The following is a 22,154-nucleotide window of genomic DNA, read 5'->3' on the forward strand; positions in this document are numbered from 1 at the left end:
GCTCTTGACCTCCACCTAACGTTCCGCGAGAAAGTCTAGGAACGGTTGCCACTGCCTGGAGAACCCCTGCACAGACCCTCACAAGGCAAACTTTTTCCTCTCCAACTTGATGAACTCTGCCATGTCATTAATCCAAGCCTCCATGCTTGGGGGTTTCGCATCCCTCCACATTAGTAGGATCCTCCTCCGGGCTACCAAGAACGCAAAGGCCAGGACTCCGGCCTCTTTCAGCTCCTGTACTCTGCCTCATCTGATACCCTGAATATTGCTGTCCCCCAGCTCGGTTTTACCAGAGTGTCCAAGACTTTGGACATAGCCTTTGCAAAGCCCCTCCAGAACCCCTCTAGCGCTGGGCATGCCCAGAACATATGGGCGCGATTTGCTGGGCTCCCCGAGCACCTCACGCAACTTGCACATCCTCGCCCCTGTCATATGTGCCCTGTGAACCACTTTGAACTGGATCAGGCTATGTCTGGCGCCAGATGAGGAGGAGTTAACCCTGCCCAGGGCCTCCGCCCACAAGCCCTCTTCCAGTTCCTCGCCCAGCTCCTCCTCCTACTTGCCCTTCAACTCCCCCACCGAGGCTTCCTCCGCCTCCTGCAACTCTTTTTAAAAAAAAAAAAAAATGTTTTTATTAAGAATTTTTCAACAATATTTTCCACCTTACAAACAAACCAGCCCCCCCCGTAACAAAGAAAAGAAAAAGAACTTGCGTGGCAAGACATGAACATGGCAAGTCAATAAGATACAGAACTTTGTACATTGGATTCTTCCCGTACATGCCAGTTTCCGGATCATTCATGTGTTTTCTTGCTCAAATGCCCCCCAGAGAAACCCCCCCTCACCCCTCTTCCCCCCACCCCCCCACAAACGATGTCCCCCCCCTCCCGCCCTCGGTTGCTGTTGCTACTGTCTGACCTTCATCTAACGCTCCGCGAGATGGTCTAGGAACGGTTGCCACCGCCTGTAGAACCCCTGCTCAGACCCTCGTAAGGCAAACTTTATCCTCTCCAACTTGATAAACCCAGCCATATCATTTATCCAGGCCTCCACGCTGGGGGGCTTCGCCTCTTTCCACATTAACAAGATCCTTCACCGGGCTACTAGGGACGCAAAGGACAGAATGCCAGCCTCTTTCGCCTCCTGCACTCCCGGCTCGTCCACTACTCCAAATAGTGCTAGCCCCCAGCTTGGCTTGACCCGGACTTTCACCACCTTAGATACTGTTCCTGCAATTCCCCTCCAGTGCCGGGCATGACCAAAACATATGGACATGGTTCGCCGGACTTCCTGAGCACCTCCCACATCTGTCCTCCACCCCAAAGAACCTACTCAGCCTACCCCCCCGTCATATGCGTTCCATGAACCACCTTAAATTGTATCAGGCTAAGCCTGGCACACGAGGAAGAGGAATTAACCCTACTTAGGGCATCAGCCCATAGCCCCTCCTCAATCTCCTCCCCCAACTCCTCTTCCCATTTACCCTTCAGCTCCTCTACCAAAGCCTCCCCCTCTTCTTTCACCTCCTGGTATATCGCCGACACCTTGCCCTCTCCGACCCATACGCCCGAAATCACCCTATCTTGAATCCCCTGTGCCGAGAGTAGCGGAAATTCCCTCACCTGCTGCCTCGTAAACGCTCTCCACTTGCATGTACCTGAAAGCGTTTCCCTGGGGGAGCCCAAACTTCTCCTCCAGCGCCCCTAAGCTCGCAAACGTCCCGTCAATGAACAGGTCCCCCATTCTTCTAATCCCAGCCCGATGCCAGCTCTGAAACCCCCCGTCCATCCTTCCTGGGACAAACCGATGATTGTCTCTGATCGGGGACCACACCGAGGCTCCCATCGGACCCCTGTGCCGTCTCCACTGCCCCCAGATCTTTAGCGTTGCCGCCACCACCGGGCTCATGGTGTACCTTGTCGGTGAGAGCGGCAGCGGTGCCGTCACCAGCGCCCCCAGGCTCGTTCCTTTGCAGGACACCATCTCCAACCTCTTCCACGCCACCCCCTCTCCCTCCATCACCCAATTACGGATCATTGCCACGTTGGCTACCCAATAGTAACCACCCAAATTCGGCAACGCTAACCCTCCTCTATCTCTGCTACGCTCCAAGAACCCCCTCCTTACCGCGGAGTCTTGCTCGCCCACACAAATCCTATAATGCTCCTGCTTACCCTCTTAAAGGCCTTAGTAATCACAATTGGGAGGCATTGGAATACAAAAAGAAACCTCGGGAGGACCACCATTTTAACTGACTGTACCCTACCCGCCAGCGAGAGTGGCAACATGTCCAACCTTTTAAAATCCTCCTCCATCTGTTCCACCAACCGCGTCAAGTTAAGTTTGTGCAGTGCCCCCCAGCTCCTAGCTAACTGGATCCCCAAATATCGAAAGCTCCTTTCCGCCCTCCTCAACGGTTGGTCGTCTATCCCTCTTCCCTGGTCCCCCGGATGGATCACAAAGAGCTCACTCTTTCCCACATTGAGCTTATAGCCTGAAAAGCCTCCAAACTCCCATAGGATCTGCATTACCTCAACCATCCCCTCCACTGGATCCCTCACATACAGCAACAGGTCGTATGCGTACAGCGACACTCGATGTTCCTCTCCCCCTCGAACCACCCCCTTCCATTTCCCCGACTCCCTTAACGCCATGGCCAAAGGTTCAATTGCTAATGCAAACAGCAGAGGGGACAGGGGGCACCCCTGCCTCATCCCTCGGTACAGCCGGACATACTCCGACCTCCGCCGGTTCGTGACCAAACTCGCTACTGGGGCTCTGTACAGGAGCTTAACCCAACTAATAAACCCTCCGCCGAACCCAAACCTCCTCAACACTTCCCAGAGATACTCCCACTCTACTCTGTCAAAGGCCTTCTCCGCGTCCATGGCTGCCACAATCTCTGCCTCTCCCTCCACCGATGGCATCATTATCACATTTAGGAGCCTTCGCACATTGGTGTTTAGCTGCCTACCCTTTACGAATCCCGTTTGGTCCTCGTGAATCACCCCTGGGACCCAGTCCTCAATCCTCGTAGCCAACATTTTTGCCAGAAACTTAGCATCTACGTTGAGGAGCGAGATCGGTCTCTTCAACCCGCATTGCAGTGGGTCTTTATCCCGCTTTAAGATCAAAGAGATCGTCGCCTCCGACATTGTCGGGGGCAGAGTCCCCCCCCCTCCCTTGCTTCATTGAAGGTCCTTACCAGCAACGGGGCTAACATGTCTACATACTTCCTATAAAACTCCACCGGGAACCCATCCAGCCCCGGGGCCTTCCCCGCCTGCATGCTCCCCAGTCCTTTAACCAGCTCCTCCACCCCAATGGGCGCCCCAAACCAGCCACCTCCTGCTCCTCCACCCTCGGGAACCCCAGTTGGTCCAAGAATCGTCGCATCCCCTCTTTTCCCCCTGGGGGCTGGGACCTATACAGCTCCTCGTAAAAGGCCTTAAATGCCTCATTCACTTTCACCGCACTCCGCACCGTAGTTCCCCTGCCATCCTTGACTCCACCTATTTCCCTCGCTGCCATCCTCTTACGGAGCTGATGTGCCAGCATCCGACTCGCCTTCTCCCCATATTCATATATCGCCCCCTGTGCCTTCCTCCACTGTGCCTCTGCCTTCCCTGTGGTCAACAGGTCGAACTCCGTCTGGAGACTTCGTCTCTCCCCGAGTAGTCCACCATCAGGAGCCTCTGCATAGCTCCTGTCCACCCTTAAAATCTCCCCCACTAACCTCTCCCTTTCCCTGCCCTCTCTCTTCATCCTATGAGCCCTGATGGAGATTAACTCTCCCCTGACCACCGCCTTCAGCGCCTCCCATACTACTCCCACCTGCACCTCCCCGTTGTCGTTGGTCTCCAGATACCTTTCAGTACACCCCCGCACCCTCCCGCACACTTCCTCGTCTGCCAGCAGTCCCACATCCAACCTCCACAGCGGGCGTTGGTCCCTCTCCTCCCCCAGCTCTAGCTCCACCCAATGCAGGGCATGGTCTGAAATGGCTATGGCCGAATACTCCGTTCCCTCCACTTTCGGGATCAATGCCCTGCCCAGAACAAAAAAATCTATCCGGGAGTAGGCCTTGTGTACGTGGGAGATAAAAGAAAATTCTCTGGCCAAAGGCCTGGCTAATCTCCACGGATCTACTTCCCTCATCTGGTCCATAAACCCCCTAAGCACCTTGGCCGCAGCCGGCCTTTTCCCCATCCTAGATCTGGAGCAATCTAATGCTGGGTCCAGCACCGTGTTAAAATCCCCACCCATTATCAAGCTCCCTACCTCCAGGTCTGGAATACGCCCCAACATCCGTTTCACGAATCCAGCATCGTCCCAGTTCGGGGCATATACATTCACCAGTACCACCTCCACCCCGGCAACCTACCACTCACCATCACGTATCGACCTCCCTTGTCCACTACTATGTTCTTGGCCACAAACGACACCCCCTTTCCCACCAGTATTGCCACCCCTCTATTCTTCGCATCCAGCCCCGAATGGAACGCCTGTCCCACCCATCCCTTCCTTAACCTGACCTGATCTGCCACCTTCAGATGTGTCTCCTGAAGCATGACCACATCTGCCTTCAGTCCCTTTAGGTGCGCGAACACTCGGGCCCTCTTAACCGGCCCATTTAGGCCTCTCACATTCCACGTGATCAGCCGGAATGGGGGGGTTACCCACCCCCACCCCCACCCTCCGCCGACTAGCCATCTCCTATCTTAGGCCAGTCCCGTGCTCGCACCTCCCGCACCCTCCAGTCCCCCAGGCGGGGAACCCCCGCCCCGACCACCTCTTCCATTTTCAGTTCCCCCTCGGACAGTGCAGCAGCAACCCTAGAATCCCCCCCTCTCTCCCCCTTTCCCTCCTCCCCCCCGCTAGATCCACATCTAGCTCTTTGCTCCCCCCATATTACTTCCGTGAGTCAGCTGACTTCTGCTGACCCCGGCTTCCCCCGCCTTCCCGTTGATCTCACCGTGTGGGAGTCTCTCCTCCTCCTTACCTTCCTCTATCCCCCCCCCCCCCCCTTTTGGCGCGGGAAAAAGCCCGCGCTTTCCTAAACCAGCACCGCCCCCTGCGGCGCAGCTCCTGGTGCGGCCATTATCACAGTTCCCTCATCCCTGAGTCTCACCTCCCTCCAACACCGACGCCCACATTCCCCATCATCATCATCTCGTCTACAGAAAAGAATAAAGGGAATTTTAGGAATTTTAACCAGAACTCTACCCACATCCCCATCCATCATCCCACCCATGAAGTATTCTTTACCCATATTTACAACCAGCATCTCCCCCCACAACCACATCCCCTCAGTTCGAGTCCAGTTTTTCCGTTTGGATAAAGGTCCAAGCCTCTTCTGGCGTTTCAAAATAATGGTGTCGGTGCTGATAAGTGACCCACAGTCGCGCAGGCTGCAGCATGCCAAACCGGACTCTTTTTTTTTTTTTATGCAGCACCGCCTTGGCCCGGTTGAAGCCAGCTCTCCCTCCTAGCCACCTCTGCGCTCCAATCTTGGTAAACTCGGATCACCGCGTTCTCCCATCTACTGCTCCGCACCTTCTTGGCCCATCTCAGCACAATCTTTGTCCACGAAGCGATGGAACCTTGCCACTATCGCCCTTGGCGGCTCATCAGCCTTGGGTCTCCTCGCCAGGACCCGGTGAGCCTCTTCCAGCTCCTGGGGGGTCGGAGAGGCCTCCGCTCCCATCAGCGAATGGAACATCGTACTCACATACGCCCCGGCATCAGCTCCCTCCACTCCTTCGGGAAGACCCAGAATCCGGAGGTTCTTCCTCCTCGACCTGTTCTCCAGGACCTCAATTCTCTCGGCCCACCTCCTGTGCATCGCCTCGAGCGCCTCCACTTTTACCGCCAGGCCCAGGATCTCGTCCTCGTTATCATTCATTTCATCTTTCACCTCACGAAGCTCCACCGCCTGGGTCTTCTGGGTCTCCTTCAGCCCCTCGATCGCCAACAGCATTGGCGCCAGCACCTCCTTTTTCAGCTCCTCCACACAGCGCTAAAGGAACTCCTGCTGGTCCGGCCCCCATGCTGCTTGCTCTCCGCCATCTTGCTTTTCTCCCCTCGTTTTTGTCGCTGCTCCAGAGCCTCTTTTCTCGCTGCTCCACCGCTGATCTCGGCCATATATCGTAAGGGGGGACCTTACTGCACCTTCCCACACGGGATCAATTCAAAAAAGTTCCGTCGGGGCTCCTCTGGAGAGCCCGAAAGTCCGTTATCGCGGGAGCTGCCGAAACGTGCGGCTTAGCTCCGCATCGCCGCAACCGGAAGTTTCACCTCCTCCTGCAACTCCTGATAGATCGCCGAGACCTTGCCCTCTCCCACCCATACACACGAGGTCACCCTGTCCTGAATCCTCCGTGCAGGAAGGAGCGGAAATTCCCTTACCTGCCTTCTCACAAACGCCCTCACCTGCATGCACCTAAAAGCGTTTCCGGGGGGGTAACCCAAATTTCTCCTCCAGCGCCCCCAGGCTAGCAAAAGCCCCGTCGATAAATATGTCCCCCATCCTTTTAATTCCCGCCCGATGCCAGCTTAGGAATCCGCCATCTCTCCTGCCCGTTGCAAACCTATGAATATTCGGTATTGGGGACCAAATTGAGGCCCCCCAACTCACCCCTGTGCCGTCCCCACTGCCCCCAGGTCATCAGTGTCGCCGCCACCACCGGGCTCGTGGTGTACCACGTCGGCGGTAACGGTAAAGGTGCCATCACCCGCACTCCCAAGCCAGTGCCCACGCATGACGCCGCCTCTAATCTTTTCCACGCCACCCCCTCCATTACCCATTTCCGAATCATTGCCACATTTGCTGCCCAGTAATAACTACACAGGTTCGGTAGCGCCAGCCTACTCCTGTCCTGACTATGCTCCAGAAACAGCCTCTTGACCCTCGGGGTCTTACTTGCCCACACAAACCCCATAACACTCCTGCTTACTTGCTTAAAAAAGGCCTTGGAGATGAGGATGGGAAGGCACTGGAACACAAACAGGAACCTAGGGAGGACTGTCATCTTAACGACTGCACCCTGCCCGCCAGGGAGAGTGGCAACACGTCCCATCTCCTAAAGCCTTCCTCCAGCTGGTCTACCGACCACGCCAAATTAAGCTTATGTAGGGTCCCCCAACTCCTGGCCACCTGGATACCCAAATATCGGAAGCTCCTCTCCGCCCTCTTAAGCGGCAGCTCCTCCAGCCCACTTTCCTGGCCCCTTGCATGCACCACAAAGATTTCACTCTTCCCCACGTAAAGCTTGTAGCCTGAAAAGTCCCCAAACTCTCCAAGGATCCGCATGACCTCCACCATCCCCTCCACTGGATCTGCGATGTACAAAAGCAGGTCATCAGCATTCAACGAGACCCGATGTTCCTCCCCTCCAGTTTCTGGATTCCCTCAACGCCATGGCCAGCGGCTCAATTGCCAAAGCAAACAACAGAGGGGACAGGGGGCACCGCTGTCTCGTCCCACGGTACAACCTAAACTATTCTGATCTCCGCCGGTTCGTAGATACACTCACCACCGGGGCCCGGTATAACAATTTGACCCACCCTATGAACCCCTCCCCGAACCTGCCAAACACTTCCCATAGGTACTCCCACTCCACCCGAACAAAGGCCTTCTCCGCGTCTATTGCCACCACCACTTTTGCCTCCTCACCCTCCGAGGGCATCATAATCACATTCAGCAGCCTCCGTACATTTGCATTTAACTGCCTGCCCTTTACGAACCCCGTCTGGTCCTCGTGTATCACTCCCAGGACACAATCCTCAAACCTTGTGGCTAGGACCTTTGTCAGCAAATTGGCATCTACATTAAGGAGCGAGATCGGCCTATACGAGCCACACTGCAGCGGGTCCTTGTCCCGCTTAAGGATCAGCAAGATCAGCGTCCGAGACATTGTCGGGGGGGAGAATCCCTTCCTCCCGCGCCTCCTTGAAGGTTCTCATCAGCAGCGGACCCAGCAGATCCACAAACTTCCTGTAAAATTTGACTGGGAACCCATCAGGCCCCGGGGCCTTGCCCACCTGCATGCTCACCAACCCAGTAACCAGCTCCTCTATCCCAATCGGGGCCCCCAGGCCTTCCACTTGCCCCTCCTCCACTCTCAGGAACCTCAATTGGTCCAGGAACCGCCGCATCCCCCCCCCCCCCCCCCCCCGGGGTTCTGACTTATGCAGGCTCCCATAGAAATCCCTGAATACCTCATTTATTTTAGCTGAACTCCACACCGTGTTCCCCCCTCTGTCCCCGATTCCTCCAATTTCCCTCGCCGCCTCCCTCTTGGGTAGCTGATGCGCCAGCATCCGGCTCGTCTTCTCCCCATATTCATATACTGCCCCCTGCACCTTCCTCCACTGGGTCTCAGCTTTCCCCGTGGTCAACAAATCAAATTCCGTTTGGAGGCTCCGTCACTCCATCAGCAGCCCCTCTTCAGGGGAATCCGCATAGCTCCTATCCACCCTTAATATCTCCCCCACCAACCTCTCCCTCTCCGTCCTCTCTCTCTTCTCCCAGTGAGCCCTAATTGAGATTAACTCTCCCCTAACCACCGCTTTCAGAGCCTCCCAAACCACACCAACCGGTACTTCCCCAATATCATTGGCCTCAATGTATCTCTGAATGCATCCCCGGACCCGCCCACAAACCTCATCTGCCAACAGTCCCACGTCCAAGTGCCACAGCGGGCGCTGGTCCCTTTCCTCCCCCAACTCCAACTCCACCCAGTGTGGGGCGTGGTCCGAAATCGCTATGGCCGAATATTCCGTTCCCTCCACTCTTGGAATGAGTGCCCTGCTCCCCACAAAGAAGTCTATCCGTGAATAGGCCTTATGCATGTGGGAGGAAAAAAAAAAAAGAGAACTCTCTGGCCGCCGGCCTAGCAAACCTCCACGGATCCACTCCCCCCCCCATCTGATCCATAAACCCCGAGAACCTTGGCCGCAGCTGGTCTCTTGCCCGACCTCGACCTGGATCGGTCTAGTGCCGGGTCCAGTACCGTATTAAAGTCCTCCCCCCGCCCCCCCTCCCATTATCAGGCTCCCCGCTTCCAGATCCGGGATCGGACTCAGCGTGCGTTTCATGAACCCTGCATAGTCTTAATTTGGGGCGTACACATTCACCAGCACCACCCGGGTCCCGTGCAGCCTACCACTCACCATCAAATGTCGACCCCCATTATCAGCCACAATGTTCAGCGCCTCCAACGACACCCGCTTACTCACCAGGATTGCAACCCCTCTATTCTTCGCATCCAGCCCCGAATGAAAGACCTGCCCCACCCATCCCTTTCTCAGCCTGATCTGACCCAGCACTTTCAATTGCGTCTCCTGCAACATAGCAACGCCTGCCTTCAGTCCCTTCAAGTGCATGAACACCCGGGACCTCTTGACCGGCCCGTTCAGGCCCGCTCACGTTCCATATGATCAGCCGGATCGGGGGACTGCCCGCCCCCCCAGCCAACTAGCCATCTCCTTTCTTAGGCCAGCCACGTGCCCATGCCTCCCGCACTCTCCAGCCCCCCAGGCGGAGGACCCCCACCCCGACTCTCCCTCTTACCTCCAGCTCCCCTTCGGTCAATGCAGCAGCAACCCAGTTTCCTCCCCCACCCCCCATCCCCTGGCTAGAAAACGGTCTAGCTCCATAAGACTCCCGTAAGTCAGCTGACTCCTGTTGACCCCAGCCGCTCCCGCCACTGCCAACGATCCCCCGTTTAGATTCCTCATCAAAGTCACCGCCTCCCCCTTCAAGTCGATACGGACACCTCTCCGGCACCGCCCCTCCCGTCGGGCCACGCCCCCCCCTTCTTTAGCATGGGAAAAAAAGTCCGCGATTTTCTACCTGGGCCGGCCCCGCCCCCTCTGGCACAGCTCCTTTCTCCTACCGCTTCTCCCCAATGACCCAGGGCTTCCTGCCCCCCCTTCCCCCTTCGAACGCGAGGAGCGGCCCCTCCAAAACAATACCCATGTCCATTAAAACACACATACCATATCCAATCACCCCATCCCACTCCCCAACTTTCTCAAAACCCACAGCAAACCCTTAGTTCGAGTCCAATTTTCTGTTCTAAATAAAGGTCCACGCCTCCTCCGGCGTATCAAAATAATGGTGGCGGTCCTGAAAAGTGACCCAAAATCGCGCTGGCTGCAATAGCCCGAACTTCACCCCCTTTCGGTGGAGAACCACCTTGGCCCGATTGAATCCTGCCCTCCTCTTAGCCAGCTCTGAACTCCAGTCTTGGTAGATGCGGATCTCCGTATTCTCCCACCTGCTGCTCCGTTCTTTCTTGGCCCATCTCAGGACACACTCTCTGTCCACGAAACGATGAAACCTCACCACTACCGCCCTTGGCGGCTCGTTGGCCTTTGGCTTCCTTGCCAGGACTCTGTGAGCCCCATCCAGCTCCAGGTGTCTCGGGAAGGCTCCCACATCCATTAGCGTATTCAGCATCGTGGCTACATTTGCCCCGATGTCGGACCCCTCCACACCTTCAGGGAGACCCAGAATCCTCGACCTGTTCTCCAGGTCCTCAAATTTTTCCTGCCACTTTTTATGCAGCGCCTCCACTTTCACCGCCAGGCCCAGGATCTCGTCCTCGTTTTCAGAGGCTTTCTACTGCACCTCTCTAATCGCCGTCCCTTGAGCCTTCTGGGTCTGCACCAGCCTCTCAATCGATGCTTTCATTGGGGCCAACATCTCTGCTTTCAGCTCCGCAAAGCAGCTTTTCAGAACTCCTGCTGTTCCCACGACCATTGCGCCCACGCTGTCTGGTCTCCGCCCGCCACCATCTTACTTTTTCGCGCCCGTTCTCCTTTCTTCTCCAAGACCACTTTTTTGACCGCTCCACTCCTGATCCACTGTATGCAGTGCTGGGGGAACCTTACTGCTGCCTTCCCACACCGGGAATCGTCGTCCAAGTGCCGCTGGGGCTCCTCAAGAGGGCCCAAAAGTCCATTCACGGCGGGAGCTGCCGAACGTGCGACCTACCCAGGCATAGCCGCACCAGGAAGTCAACTTATTTTATTTGTGATGACAAAGCATATCCTTGGCTCCCAAGATCCCGGTTAGGATCTTGTTATTTAGGATACAGTGCACCTGCCATTCGTCATGTGCCTAATCTCCCTCATGTTTCAGAAGCAGCTAGAAATAAACGTTCCATTACCTTAAGAGATGCAATTTATGCTAGAATCATTCCTTTCTATTGGGAAATAAGGATGGAGAATGAATTGAATAAAACAACAACCATCATACAAAATGTAGCCGATTACACCGCCACTGCCCTAGATAAAATTTCAAACGAAATGCGAGCAATTCGAACCGTGGCATTACAGAATCGAATGGCACTTGACTATGTGCTAGCCGAAAAAGGTGGCACCTGCGCCCTGATTGGTGCAGAGTGTTGCAGAGTGTTGCACTTTCATTCCAGATAACTCAAAAGAAGTTAAAGATTTGGCATTACAGATCCAAAGAGAAATCAAGAAACTTGATCCACCCCAAGCTATCTCTCTCTGCGATACGGGTGGCTTGGACACACTGGAATGTCCACAATAAGAATAATCCTATTCTCCTGTGTGGCTGTATTCATCATTTACATAACATACCAACGTGCTAAGTGCATCAAAGAACTATTCGCTAAACGCAGGGGACCAACTGTCAGAATGATTCAAACTAACCCAACTGCATCCCCATTGGATGAATTTGAAATGAAATACTATTGTTGAAATGTTACTGATCAATCAATTATTTGACTATTATTAATATATATAAATACTGAATCAGTGGTATCAAATTTGATGAATTTATTAATTGTTGCAATGCTTATCCACTCTATTGTTTAAAACTGCAATGACAATATGAATGAGTTACTCTTTGTGCTTTTACTTATACTATCGCATTAATGATGTATTTTATCTTATTCTGATATATCTCACTTAATCTTTCGATTTATCAAAAGCAGGGACTGTAAAAGTCAACTATTTCCTAACACACCTGAAAGGTAAAAGATAGCTATTTAGGATAAATATTAAGCCCCAGTTTTACCCATTTTAAATTAAGGATTTCAACACTCTCATAATCTCAGGTCATCTCAAAACATAGCTTACAAAACAGCATAACACAGCATAATTCACTTTACTAAGTTCCATTATTATAGCAAGACAGTACAACATAAAAACAACAGAAACACAAAAAGAACCTGATACATGCAAAAGCAGTAGAGATTAAAATAAACATTTTAACTGAACTAATGAATACATTTTTCAAGACAGTGTCCAAGGACAGGGCAGGCTCTATAGCAATAGCATAGCAACGACACAGTAACATGAAGGTTCTATTGTTATAACAGCTAAGTCAGCAAAAGACCAGTTCAAACTGGTCTTGATAACAGCACAATATCGCATTCCTTAACATACACAAGTATATAGACACAAAACAATTAAAACTAATGTTGCATATTAAAGATGGATGGCTTGCCGTCTAATTAGATGTGTTTGAGTCTAACCCAAACCAATTAGGATTATATTGGGGTGTAATTAGATGGCTAAAGACAGATATGACTGATCGGCCATTTTTAGCTGGAGCTGGATCATTAGCTGGATTTCTCTCTCATTCATGAATCATCTATACTTTGATCTGAACTATTCACCGTCTCCCTGTCTTCATATTTCATTTTCAGACTTTGACTTCTAAAGTTATTGCGAGCTGTTTGCCTAAGCAAGATCATTTATGGTATTCTTTGAAGGTCTCAAATTGTCTACAAATTGCCTTTCAATTGTAATCAATAGAAGACAAATAAATAATTCTTATTTGCACCCGAGAAGTTTTAACTTAAATTTCTACTGTATTCTAGTAATTGCAAAGTGCTACTGAAACCGCATGGTAGATCTATCAATCTCACAACCAACATCTGTGTTGTCAATGACATCCTGCAACATGTGAAAACCTGCTGCTCTCAAAAAGCTACATGTTCACTCTGCTTGCTTTTCCATGGTGGACTGCGAAGTATAGCAAATATCACTTGCTCTAGGCTAGAAGGAGCCAAATGCATAAAAAGTCATGGTCACGTACACATCCACAGTCTTGGCCAATGTAGTCCGTCCCCTGCTGTGAAGTTGCAGCAGGTAGCAGATTTCAGTGAGCACCTCTCTAATGAAACAGAGACATCTCATAACACGGTTTCTCATAAGACATAGGAAAATTGCTCCCTGAACACCCTAGACAGATGTGGCCTCCTGCTGAGACCCCTTCAGTCACTCCCTCAGCAGCTTATCCAACCCTGTTGCATATTTGTTCACTCTCCCTGCCATGCCTCCATCCAAGAGGGGTACTAACTACTGCACTCACGTTATGTTCAGGACGCTGGAAGTCAGGACCAAGACCGTCATCGTCTGCCACTTCACTTCCTATAGACTTCAGCAATTTAAAATAATAGTGCAAACTAATCTTTAAATGACACAGTTTGGGGAGGGGGCGGTGGACATCATTCTTGCTGCTAAACACAGGTTCAGCTGTACAAGGTTAAGAGACGGTGTTAGTTGGAGTGCTGAAATCTAAAATGATACAGATGAAGTCAAATCAGCATTATACCTGCGGTCCTCACCAGAAGTGCACTGAGGACATCATTTAAAAACCAAAATGGCACCATAAATTGCCCCAAAAATTACCACTGCAAATGCAAATTGTGTGACCCAAATACATGCTACCTTCCAGGATTCATGAATGTTTTATCCTTTTATACAACATTACACCTTCCCTCCATTTCAGAAACATTTTTCCCCTCTGCTTCAAATTCCCAATTTATTTTTAACTTCGAAAACCTTAATATGAAAAACAGAACCATTTATTTATTTATTTTTAAAAAATGTTTTTATTGACATTTTCAATTTTACAGAGTGAAACTTGTGTGTCCGATAATTACAATTCATACAGTTTCTTATGTACAAACATCTTTCTTGGTATATCTTCTCCCCCTCCACCCTCCCTGTCCCCTCCTTGGTAACCCCCCTCTTCCGACCTGGGTGTTCTTTCGCTGAGCTCGTGCTTTCCCCCCCCCTTCTATGGTTTTGTTGCAGGCCTTGTAGGTTTGATGTGGGGGGGGAGGGGGGGGGGGGGGGGGGGGGGCTTCTTGCCCTCTCTCTCCGGGTTTCCAAGTCTTCATCGTCAATATATTATCAAGAAAATCATTTATCCACGTCGTGACCTCCATGCTCCACCCTGTGAACCCTCCATGCTCCACCCTGTGGTTCCCCTGGGTTTCCTCATTTGCTCCCCCCTTTGTACATCTTTGTGTTGTGTACTCTTGGCTGCTCTCCCCCATCTCTTCCTCTGTCCCTAGTCGCTGTTGGCCTCGAACAGGTCTTGGAACAGGCCGACGAATTGCCCCCATGCTTTGTGGAGCTTCTGACCCTCGGATGGTGTACTTGATCTTCTCCAGATGGAGAAATTCTGCCAGGGCTGCATCTGTGGGTGGTGCTGCTTATCGTCAGCCGAAAAGGATTCTCCGGCATGCGATTAAGGAAGCGAAATGCAAGGGCATCGGCCCTCTTCCCCATGTGTAGTTCTGGCTGTTCCAATACCCCCCTAAGACTGCCACTCTCGGGCAAGGCTCCACCCTCACCCCCACAACCTTGGACATTGCCTCGAAGAAGGTTGTCCAGAACCTTGCCTCGAAGAAGGCTGTCCAGAACCTTAACAAGTCTGAGGCAATGCAAGAACATGTGGGTGTGGTTGGCCAGGCCTCCCTGGCACCGTTCACATTCATTTTCCACCTCCGGGAAGAACCTGTTCATTCGGGTTCTGGTTAGCTGCGCTCTGTGCACCATCTTAGACTGCATGAGGCTGAGCCAGGAGAAGGTCACGTTCGCCCTGCTCAGTGCTTCATCCCAGAGTCCCTAACCCACTTTCGTCCCCAGTTCGCCCTCCCATTTTAGTCTGGCTTCGTCCAGTGGTAGTCCTGCCCTGTCCAGTAACTGTCCATAGACATTACCGCAGTTCCCCCCTTCCTTACTCTGTGTTCATCAGTTCCTCTAATACTGTGTCTCTTGGGGCCCTGGGATGCCCTACCGTCTCCTTGCGGAGGAAGTTCTTGACTTGAAGGTGCCCAAGTTCCTGCCCTGTTGGTAGTTCCAGGTCTTCCGTCTTTTCGCCCAGTGTCACTAGTCTGTCCCCCATGTAAAAGTCCCTGCTAGCGTCCCCCCATTTCGTAATTACATTCATTAGCCCCTGATGTTCACAGTTAGATGCCTATCCTTAAAGCCAGTGTGGTCCTCTGCGACCACCTTTGGCATGCAGCTCTCCAGTCTCTTGGCCAGGACATTCGCGAGTATCTCAACGTATACATTAAGCAGCTAAATGGTTCTGTACGATCCACATTCCGTTGGGTATATTGTGGCCTGTGTTAGCGTAGGCGGCTGGGTGCCCCTTGCCAGCGAGTCTGCGAACATATTCCTTATGTGTGGAACCAGGGCCGGCCCAAATGTTTTACAGAAGTCCTCCGGGAACCCGTGGGGTCCCAGCGCCTTCCCCACCTGCATGCAGCTGATGCTCTCCATGATTTCTCCCGGACCAATTGGTGCTTCCAGGTCCCCCCGTCTATCGTCTCCCACAATTGGCATGTCCAGTCCATCGTGGCACTGTTTCATCCCTGCGTCCCCGTCTGGGGGCTCAGAGGTGTACAGTTCCCGGGTAGAAGGCATCAAATGTTTGGTTAAGCTTTTTTGGTTCAGCTACCAGTCCGACTCTGCTATCTTTCGCTTGTGCTATCTCCCTCATGGCTGCCTGCTTTCTCAGCTGGTGATCCAGTAGGTGGCCAGCCTTTTCCAGTGGTAATCTTGCCCTGTCCAGTAACTGTCCATAGATATTCCTGCAGTTGCCCCCTTCCTTACTGTCCGTGTTTATCAGTTCCCCTAATACTGTCTCTCTCGGGGCCCTGGGGTATCCTACTGTCTCCTTGCAGAGGAAGTTCTTGACTTGAAGGTGCCCACGTTCCTGTCCTGGGCCTCACCCATTCCATGGTGGGTTCACGTATCCATCCCCTCACTCTCTCCGCCATAGCTGCCCAGGGGTAGTATTGTAAATTCAGCAGTGCCAGACCGCCCACAACTTTCTTCCGTGCCCGTAGTAGGTCCCCCGTGTCTGGTAGAGTTGGTGCGCTGCTTTCCTGGTGAATAGCAGGTTTTTGTCCATTTTCAGCTTTTTCTTTGTGCCAGAAGCTCTGCGGTCGGGGCCTCGGAATACTTTCTGTCAACCTCCAGGATGGTGTCGATTAGTTGTTGCCTGACCGCCCTGTTTGCAAACCTTATAGGCTATAATTTCTCCCCTGATCACGGCCTTCAGTGCCTCCCAGAACATGGAAGCTAAGACTTCCCCGTTCTGGTTGTTACTAACGTAATCGCTTATGGCCTGTGACGTTTTCTGGCAAAAGGCCTTGTCGGCCAGGAGGTCTGTATCCAGCCTCGATGTGGGGTGCTGGGCACGGCCCGTCTCCAATCTCACATCCACGTGGTGCGGAGCGTGGTCGGAGATGACTATCGCGGAGTAATCCGCTCTCACTATTCCTGGAAGCACTGATTTCCCCACTGCAAAGCAGTCGATCGGGTGTATACCTTGTAGATCAGTGATAATCAGTCGGTGCATGTCAATGTCGGGGATTTCCACCATGGTCTTCTTTATAAAGTCTGTGTTGCCCCAGTTGGCCGTGTACACATTTACCAGTACTACCGATGCCCAGTCTAGGACACTGCTGATCAAGACGTACCGTCTCCCTTGGTCCGTAACCGTCCTCGTCTCCTTGAACTTCGTGCTCTTGATAATCAGTATGGCTACTCCCCTAGCCTTCGTCCAGTAACAGGAACCGTACGTCTGTCCCACCCAGCCCTTTCTTACCTGCAGTCAGTCCTTCTCCCTCAGGTGCGTCTCCTGCAGGAAAATTATGTCAGCCTTAAGTGGCCGAAGACTCTAGATCTTTTCACTGGGCCATTAAGTGCCCTCACATTCCAGGTGATGATCCTGATGGGGGATTTCTGTCCCTCTATACCTGCGGGGTCAACCATACTTACCTGGTGGGCACACCCCTGCACTCCGGGGTTTCCCTTTGTCAGGGGGCTGTCCAAAATGGCCACAGTTGCTGTTCTCACCATGAGGCAGGGCCCCTGCGCTCTGGGGTTTCCCTTTGTCCAGGGAGCACCCAACATGGCCGCTAACTATGTGTACGCCATGTGGGTACGCTCCTGCACTCCGGGGGTCCCTTTGCTCAGGGACCCTCCAAAGTGGTTGCTTGCGGCGTCATCGTGTTTCCTCGGCCAGCTCCCTGCCTGCCAAAGCCAATCCAAGTGCAAACTCTTTTTTCCCCCATCCTGTTTCCTACGTATTCCTTGTCCCCCCCCCGCCCCAGTCCCCTCCCTGCATCTACCTCCCCACCCTGTCCGTGTCTTTCTCTCCACCCCCCTCTCCCCCTCCGTGGCCAGGCGTGGGCGCCCCCTCCATGCCAGTCTTCACGTATTGGCCCTCTCTGCTAGTACAGTGGCTCCCCACCTAGGGCTGGTCTTGCCCTTTGCCTATGCCCGCCGGTTTGTTTTCTCTGCCTGCCCCCTCACCTGCATTTCCCTGTCCTCGATCTCTCCTGTGACTGGTCTTTCGAATCAGAACGAGGCAGTACAGTTCTGCGCAAACATGTTACATTGTCTATGAGTCTCTGTTTCTGCTTTTCTTTTTCGTGATCTTGCTCCGACCCGCCTTCATCACTGCCTTGCCTGTCCTTTGTCCAGACCGTTGGCCCTTATGAAGTAGTTTGCCTCTGCCGGGGGATTGAAATAGTACTCCGTGCTCTGGTGCGCGACCCAGAATCTCGTTGGGAATAACATGCACCCCACTTTTATAAAGCGCCGATTTTGCCTGATTAAACTCAGCCCCTTTTTTTTCCCCCCACTGGTTGACACTAGTTTTCCTGGGCCTCGACCTCCCTTTCAAGCTCCTATTGGCTGCCACCAACCTTTTCACCGCTGCTTCCAGAGCCATGATCCTGTCACTTGGTCTGTCGAGGCTTTCTCGAGGTCATTCATTTGTCCACTCCTGTGCCTCCACTTTCTTTCCCAGTCCGTTAATAGTCTTTTGTAAGGAGATCATCGCCTCTGTTGCCACCACCTTCACTGCCACTTAGATCTCAATTCTAATCGCCTTGTTCATGGCAGCCAGCTCCTTCTTAAGGAAGAACCTCCATCCATCTTCAGGTGGCAAGGGGGAGACTGATACTCAGGTCGACGATCTCCCCCTCTCTCGGGTGGCCGGGGCCCACTTGCCTCGTGGGTCTGCCGGTTCGTGGCCCTTTGTGCCACTTCTGCCGTCTCTTCGGCCCCTTGAGCTCCCGTTCGCTGGCATTTTTTTTAACATTTGTTCCCTTTCTTCCGTTGGGGTTATTTTGTTATTGATTTTTCGGGCAAAATTCATCCAAAAGTGCCTTTTTTGGTTCTGGTTGGGAGGAGAGACACAGTGTGCGTCCGCTCAGCACATCACCGTCACCAGAAGTCGTTAATACCATTTGTCATTAGGATTAGAACTGTGAATCAAACTGTGCTAATTTTGTGATACAATTCACTATTACAGGAAAGGACTGCCTTTCATGACTTTTTTGACTGCATATTCACTTACCCATACAGGCATAGAGTGAGCAATTGTTTGCTTATCTGCGCTTTCTTTCCCCCCTTTTCCCAAGGAGACGGCAGCCATAACTGAGCAGAAACCTTGACAAGTTTTAATAACAGATGGCGTCAAAATCTCTGGTACCGGATTCCGCCATTCGCCCTGACCATGAACATCGAATTTTTGTTTTAAAGCACCTTTCTGACAGGAGTGAGAATAGGTGCCTGGAATGGTTGCAGCTGAAGTACAGCCTGAACAGAGAGATTAACCTAGAAATGTCTGAATCTCTCTGTCCAGGGCTGCCATCACTGCTCTGTTCAATTTTGAAATGTTCGATGATTTTGCCTGCTGTGTCTGATTTGAGGGCATTCATTTTTTCTTAAATGTGGATTGTCCCTTTGTTTTGTATTGCTCAGAGGCTCCCCCGTCTGTTGTACACAGGTACCACAATTTGCTGTACAGTAACCGCACAAGCAATGCTGTCCTCACATTGCTGGAACCTATTTAATTGACTCTCGTTGAAAAGCACGTTCACCATTTGCGATTTCGCTGTTTGAGGGATTTCATGGGAATGTAACCCTACGTACATCAGGACTTTACTGTAATCAGCATGTTCAGTTTGGAAGATCTTTCAAGTTTACAGTTTTACTGAGCAACATGGTTGCACAGTGGTTAGCACTGTTGCCTCACGCCGCCAAGGACTTGGGTGATCCTGGGTCACTGTGTGTGGAGTTTGTACATTCCCCCCGTGTCTGCGTAGGTCTCACCCCCACAACCCAAATATGTGCAAGGTAGATGAATTGACCATGCTAATTGCCCCTTAATTGGAAAAAAAAAACTTGGGTACAGTTTTACCATCAAGACTAAATGATCCAGTGTTATCCATTGATAAAATAAAGCATACTTTTTGTAATAACTTATCTGATTAAACAATGCTTTTTATGGAGGAAGCTCATCTTATCATCTTAATTAAAAGCAAATTACTGTGGATGCTGGAATCTGAAACGAAAGAGAAAATGCTGGAAAATCTCAGCAGGTCTGGCAGTATCTGTAGGGAGACAAAAGAGCTAACGTTTTGAGTCCGATGGCTTTGACAAAGAGTCATCGGACTATAAACGTTAGCTCTTTTTTCTCTCCCTACAGATGCTGGCAGACCTGCTGAGATTTTCCAGCATTTTCTCTTTCGTTATCATCTTAATTTTTTCCCTCCTTCCAGAAATATGGCAATTGACTCTTGAACCTATTTGCATGAAAGCTTCAGCAACCTTTCCCATGATTGTGTTATCCCCTTGAATGCAAGGGTTGCGTCCGACTTTTTAAAAAAAATACCCAAGTGAACATCATTAGCAATACAGGGAGATGACAAGCAGCCTCAGCATTCCCGAACTTGAGAGAGGGAATAAAATCATCCGTTGGACAAGTAATTGATGAGGTCATCATTTGAAAAGATAATGTTCACCTTCCATGAACTTGAGATGATGATGATCGAGGGTGGGTTTCACTACTTGCCATGCGCAAGGGCTTCAGAAGGAAAGAATGTTTGTTTGAATGATTTTTATGCACCGATTTAAAAAAAAAAGGATTTCCCCCCCCTAAATTTATAGGTCAATGGGATTGATTTAGCTCATTCTAATGGACACACCAACGAGTCATAATTCAGCTACAAAATGCATTCTTTCAATTCTATCGCTTTTCACGCTTCTTACCTCTGGTTGAATCCTGGGCTTTCAGCCTGTAAAAACCAAAAAAAATAAATAAATAAATCACAAATCTCGCACATTTGTTTTGAAAAAAACTGCTTTAAAACGTTTAAACAACCATTACTTTTTGCCCTTCTTTATAGCCAAACAGTTTAAACATTTGCACATATAGTATGACAATTTGTTTCTCCTGTTCATGAAAGGCTGTAAGGTTTGTAAAGTATTAGAATCACAATACAAAATGTTATAAATATTAGAATATTAGCCTTACGCCGGGTGGTACAGTAAACGTATGGACAAATACAAGACCATATGAACACGATTTCCAATTTCCATTTCAACAGCAGCAAGCCACAAGACTAAAAATAAATACATGAAAATATTTTCATTTATAAATATTTTGTTAATTGGAGACGAAGCATTTATGCATTATCAAAAGGACTGCAAGTCATAATTAATTCCAATAACTGTTAGACATAAAATTCATTATTTGATTTGGGAAGATCCCTTTATTTGTTAACATGCTACATCATGAAACTTGACAAATGTGCATTTATTCTATTTTGAACTATCGTTCAAACACCAAATGAAAAGTATAGCAAATTTATGGCATCTATTCTCTATTGTAAGCTTATGATTTAATTATTCCACAGGGCCAGCAATTGGTGATTACATACAGTACTCTTGGACATCGGTGGCAGGGTGTTCTTCTGCAGGTGTAGCCTAGGGATACTATTAGGCTTGGACTTATACTGATTCTGGTTCTTTTACTGGGAACTGTATCAGGACATTGAACTCAAATATTCCATAGATTAGGAAAACTAGTTCTTTAAACTGGGGATGTATCTTTCCAGTAGTTAATGACAAAGGTTTAAAAAAAATCTTTTGCCAGATATCACCAATATCAGAAACATACATTTTTGTACGACTGTAAATCTGGATAGGATGTATAAGAAAGTATCCCACAGAAGTTAAAATATTTTGGGATTATCTTTACTGTTTGTCACTTATAATGCTTTGTTGTCATGATACCAAAATAGGATGACTGGCTTTACGTTTGCATAAATCTCATCTTATACATTTATATGCAATGGCTAGAGAATCAATGGAGGATAGCAATTAGCATCGATAGCAAGGTAAATTCTAAGAGTGCTAGAAAAATACTTTGTAAGGTTCCGGAAGGTTCCGGTTGCGGCCATGCCTGAATAGATCGCACGTTCGGCAGCTCCCGCCGGGAACGGACTTTAGGGCTCTCTCGAGGGGGCCCAACGGCACTTGTTCGACGGCTTCCAGTGTGGGAAGGTGACAGCAAGGTCCCCCCGACAGTATATGGATTGGACCAGGAGTGGAGCGGTGAAAAAAGAGATCTTGGAGCAGCGAAAAGTGAGAGGGAGAAAAAGCAAGATGGCGGCGGGTGGAGACCAAGCAGCATGGGCGCAGTGGTCGCAGGAGCAGGAGTTTCTTAAACGTTGCTTTGAGGAGCTGAAGACAGAAATGCTGGCGCCAATGAAGGCGGCGATTGAGAAGCTAGTGGAGACCCAGAGGGCGGCGATCCGGGAGGTGCGGCAGAAAGCCTTGGAAAACGAGGATGAGATCTTGGGCCTGGCGGTGAAGGTGGAGGCACACGAGGCGCTGCATCAGAGGTGGGCGGAAAGATTTGAGGACCTGGAGAATAGGCCGAGAAGGAAGAATCTTCGGATGCTGGGTCTCCCTGAAGGAGTTGAGGGGCCCGATACCGGGGCATATGTGAGCACGATGCTCAATTCGCTGATGGGCGCGGGAGCTTTCCCCGAGGCCCCTGGAGC

At 50.9% G+C, this 22,154-nt stretch overlaps 1 protein-coding gene across 6 annotated transcripts in view; it reads right to left on the reverse strand.

The window, feature by feature from the left end:
- The window catches only part of ap1ar (adaptor related protein complex 1 associated regulatory protein), a 155,723-nt gene that overhangs the window by 59,137 nt on the left and 74,432 nt on the right, over positions 1-22,154 (reverse strand). For all 6 annotated transcript variants that reach the window (XM_072495887.1, XM_072495886.1, XM_072495885.1 and 3 more), the window contains exon 4: positions 20,356-20,381. In XM_072495887.1, coding sequence (XP_072351988.1) covers positions 20,356-20,381 — 26 coding nt within the window. The remainder of the gene's footprint in view (positions 1-20,355; positions 20,382-22,154) is intronic.

The sequence above is a fragment of the Scyliorhinus torazame genome, chromosome 3, assembly GCF_047496885.1.
Source record: "Scyliorhinus torazame isolate Kashiwa2021f chromosome 3, sScyTor2.1, whole genome shotgun sequence".
In the NCBI taxonomy this organism is placed as follows: Eukaryota; Metazoa; Chordata; class Chondrichthyes; order Carcharhiniformes; family Scyliorhinidae; genus Scyliorhinus; species Scyliorhinus torazame.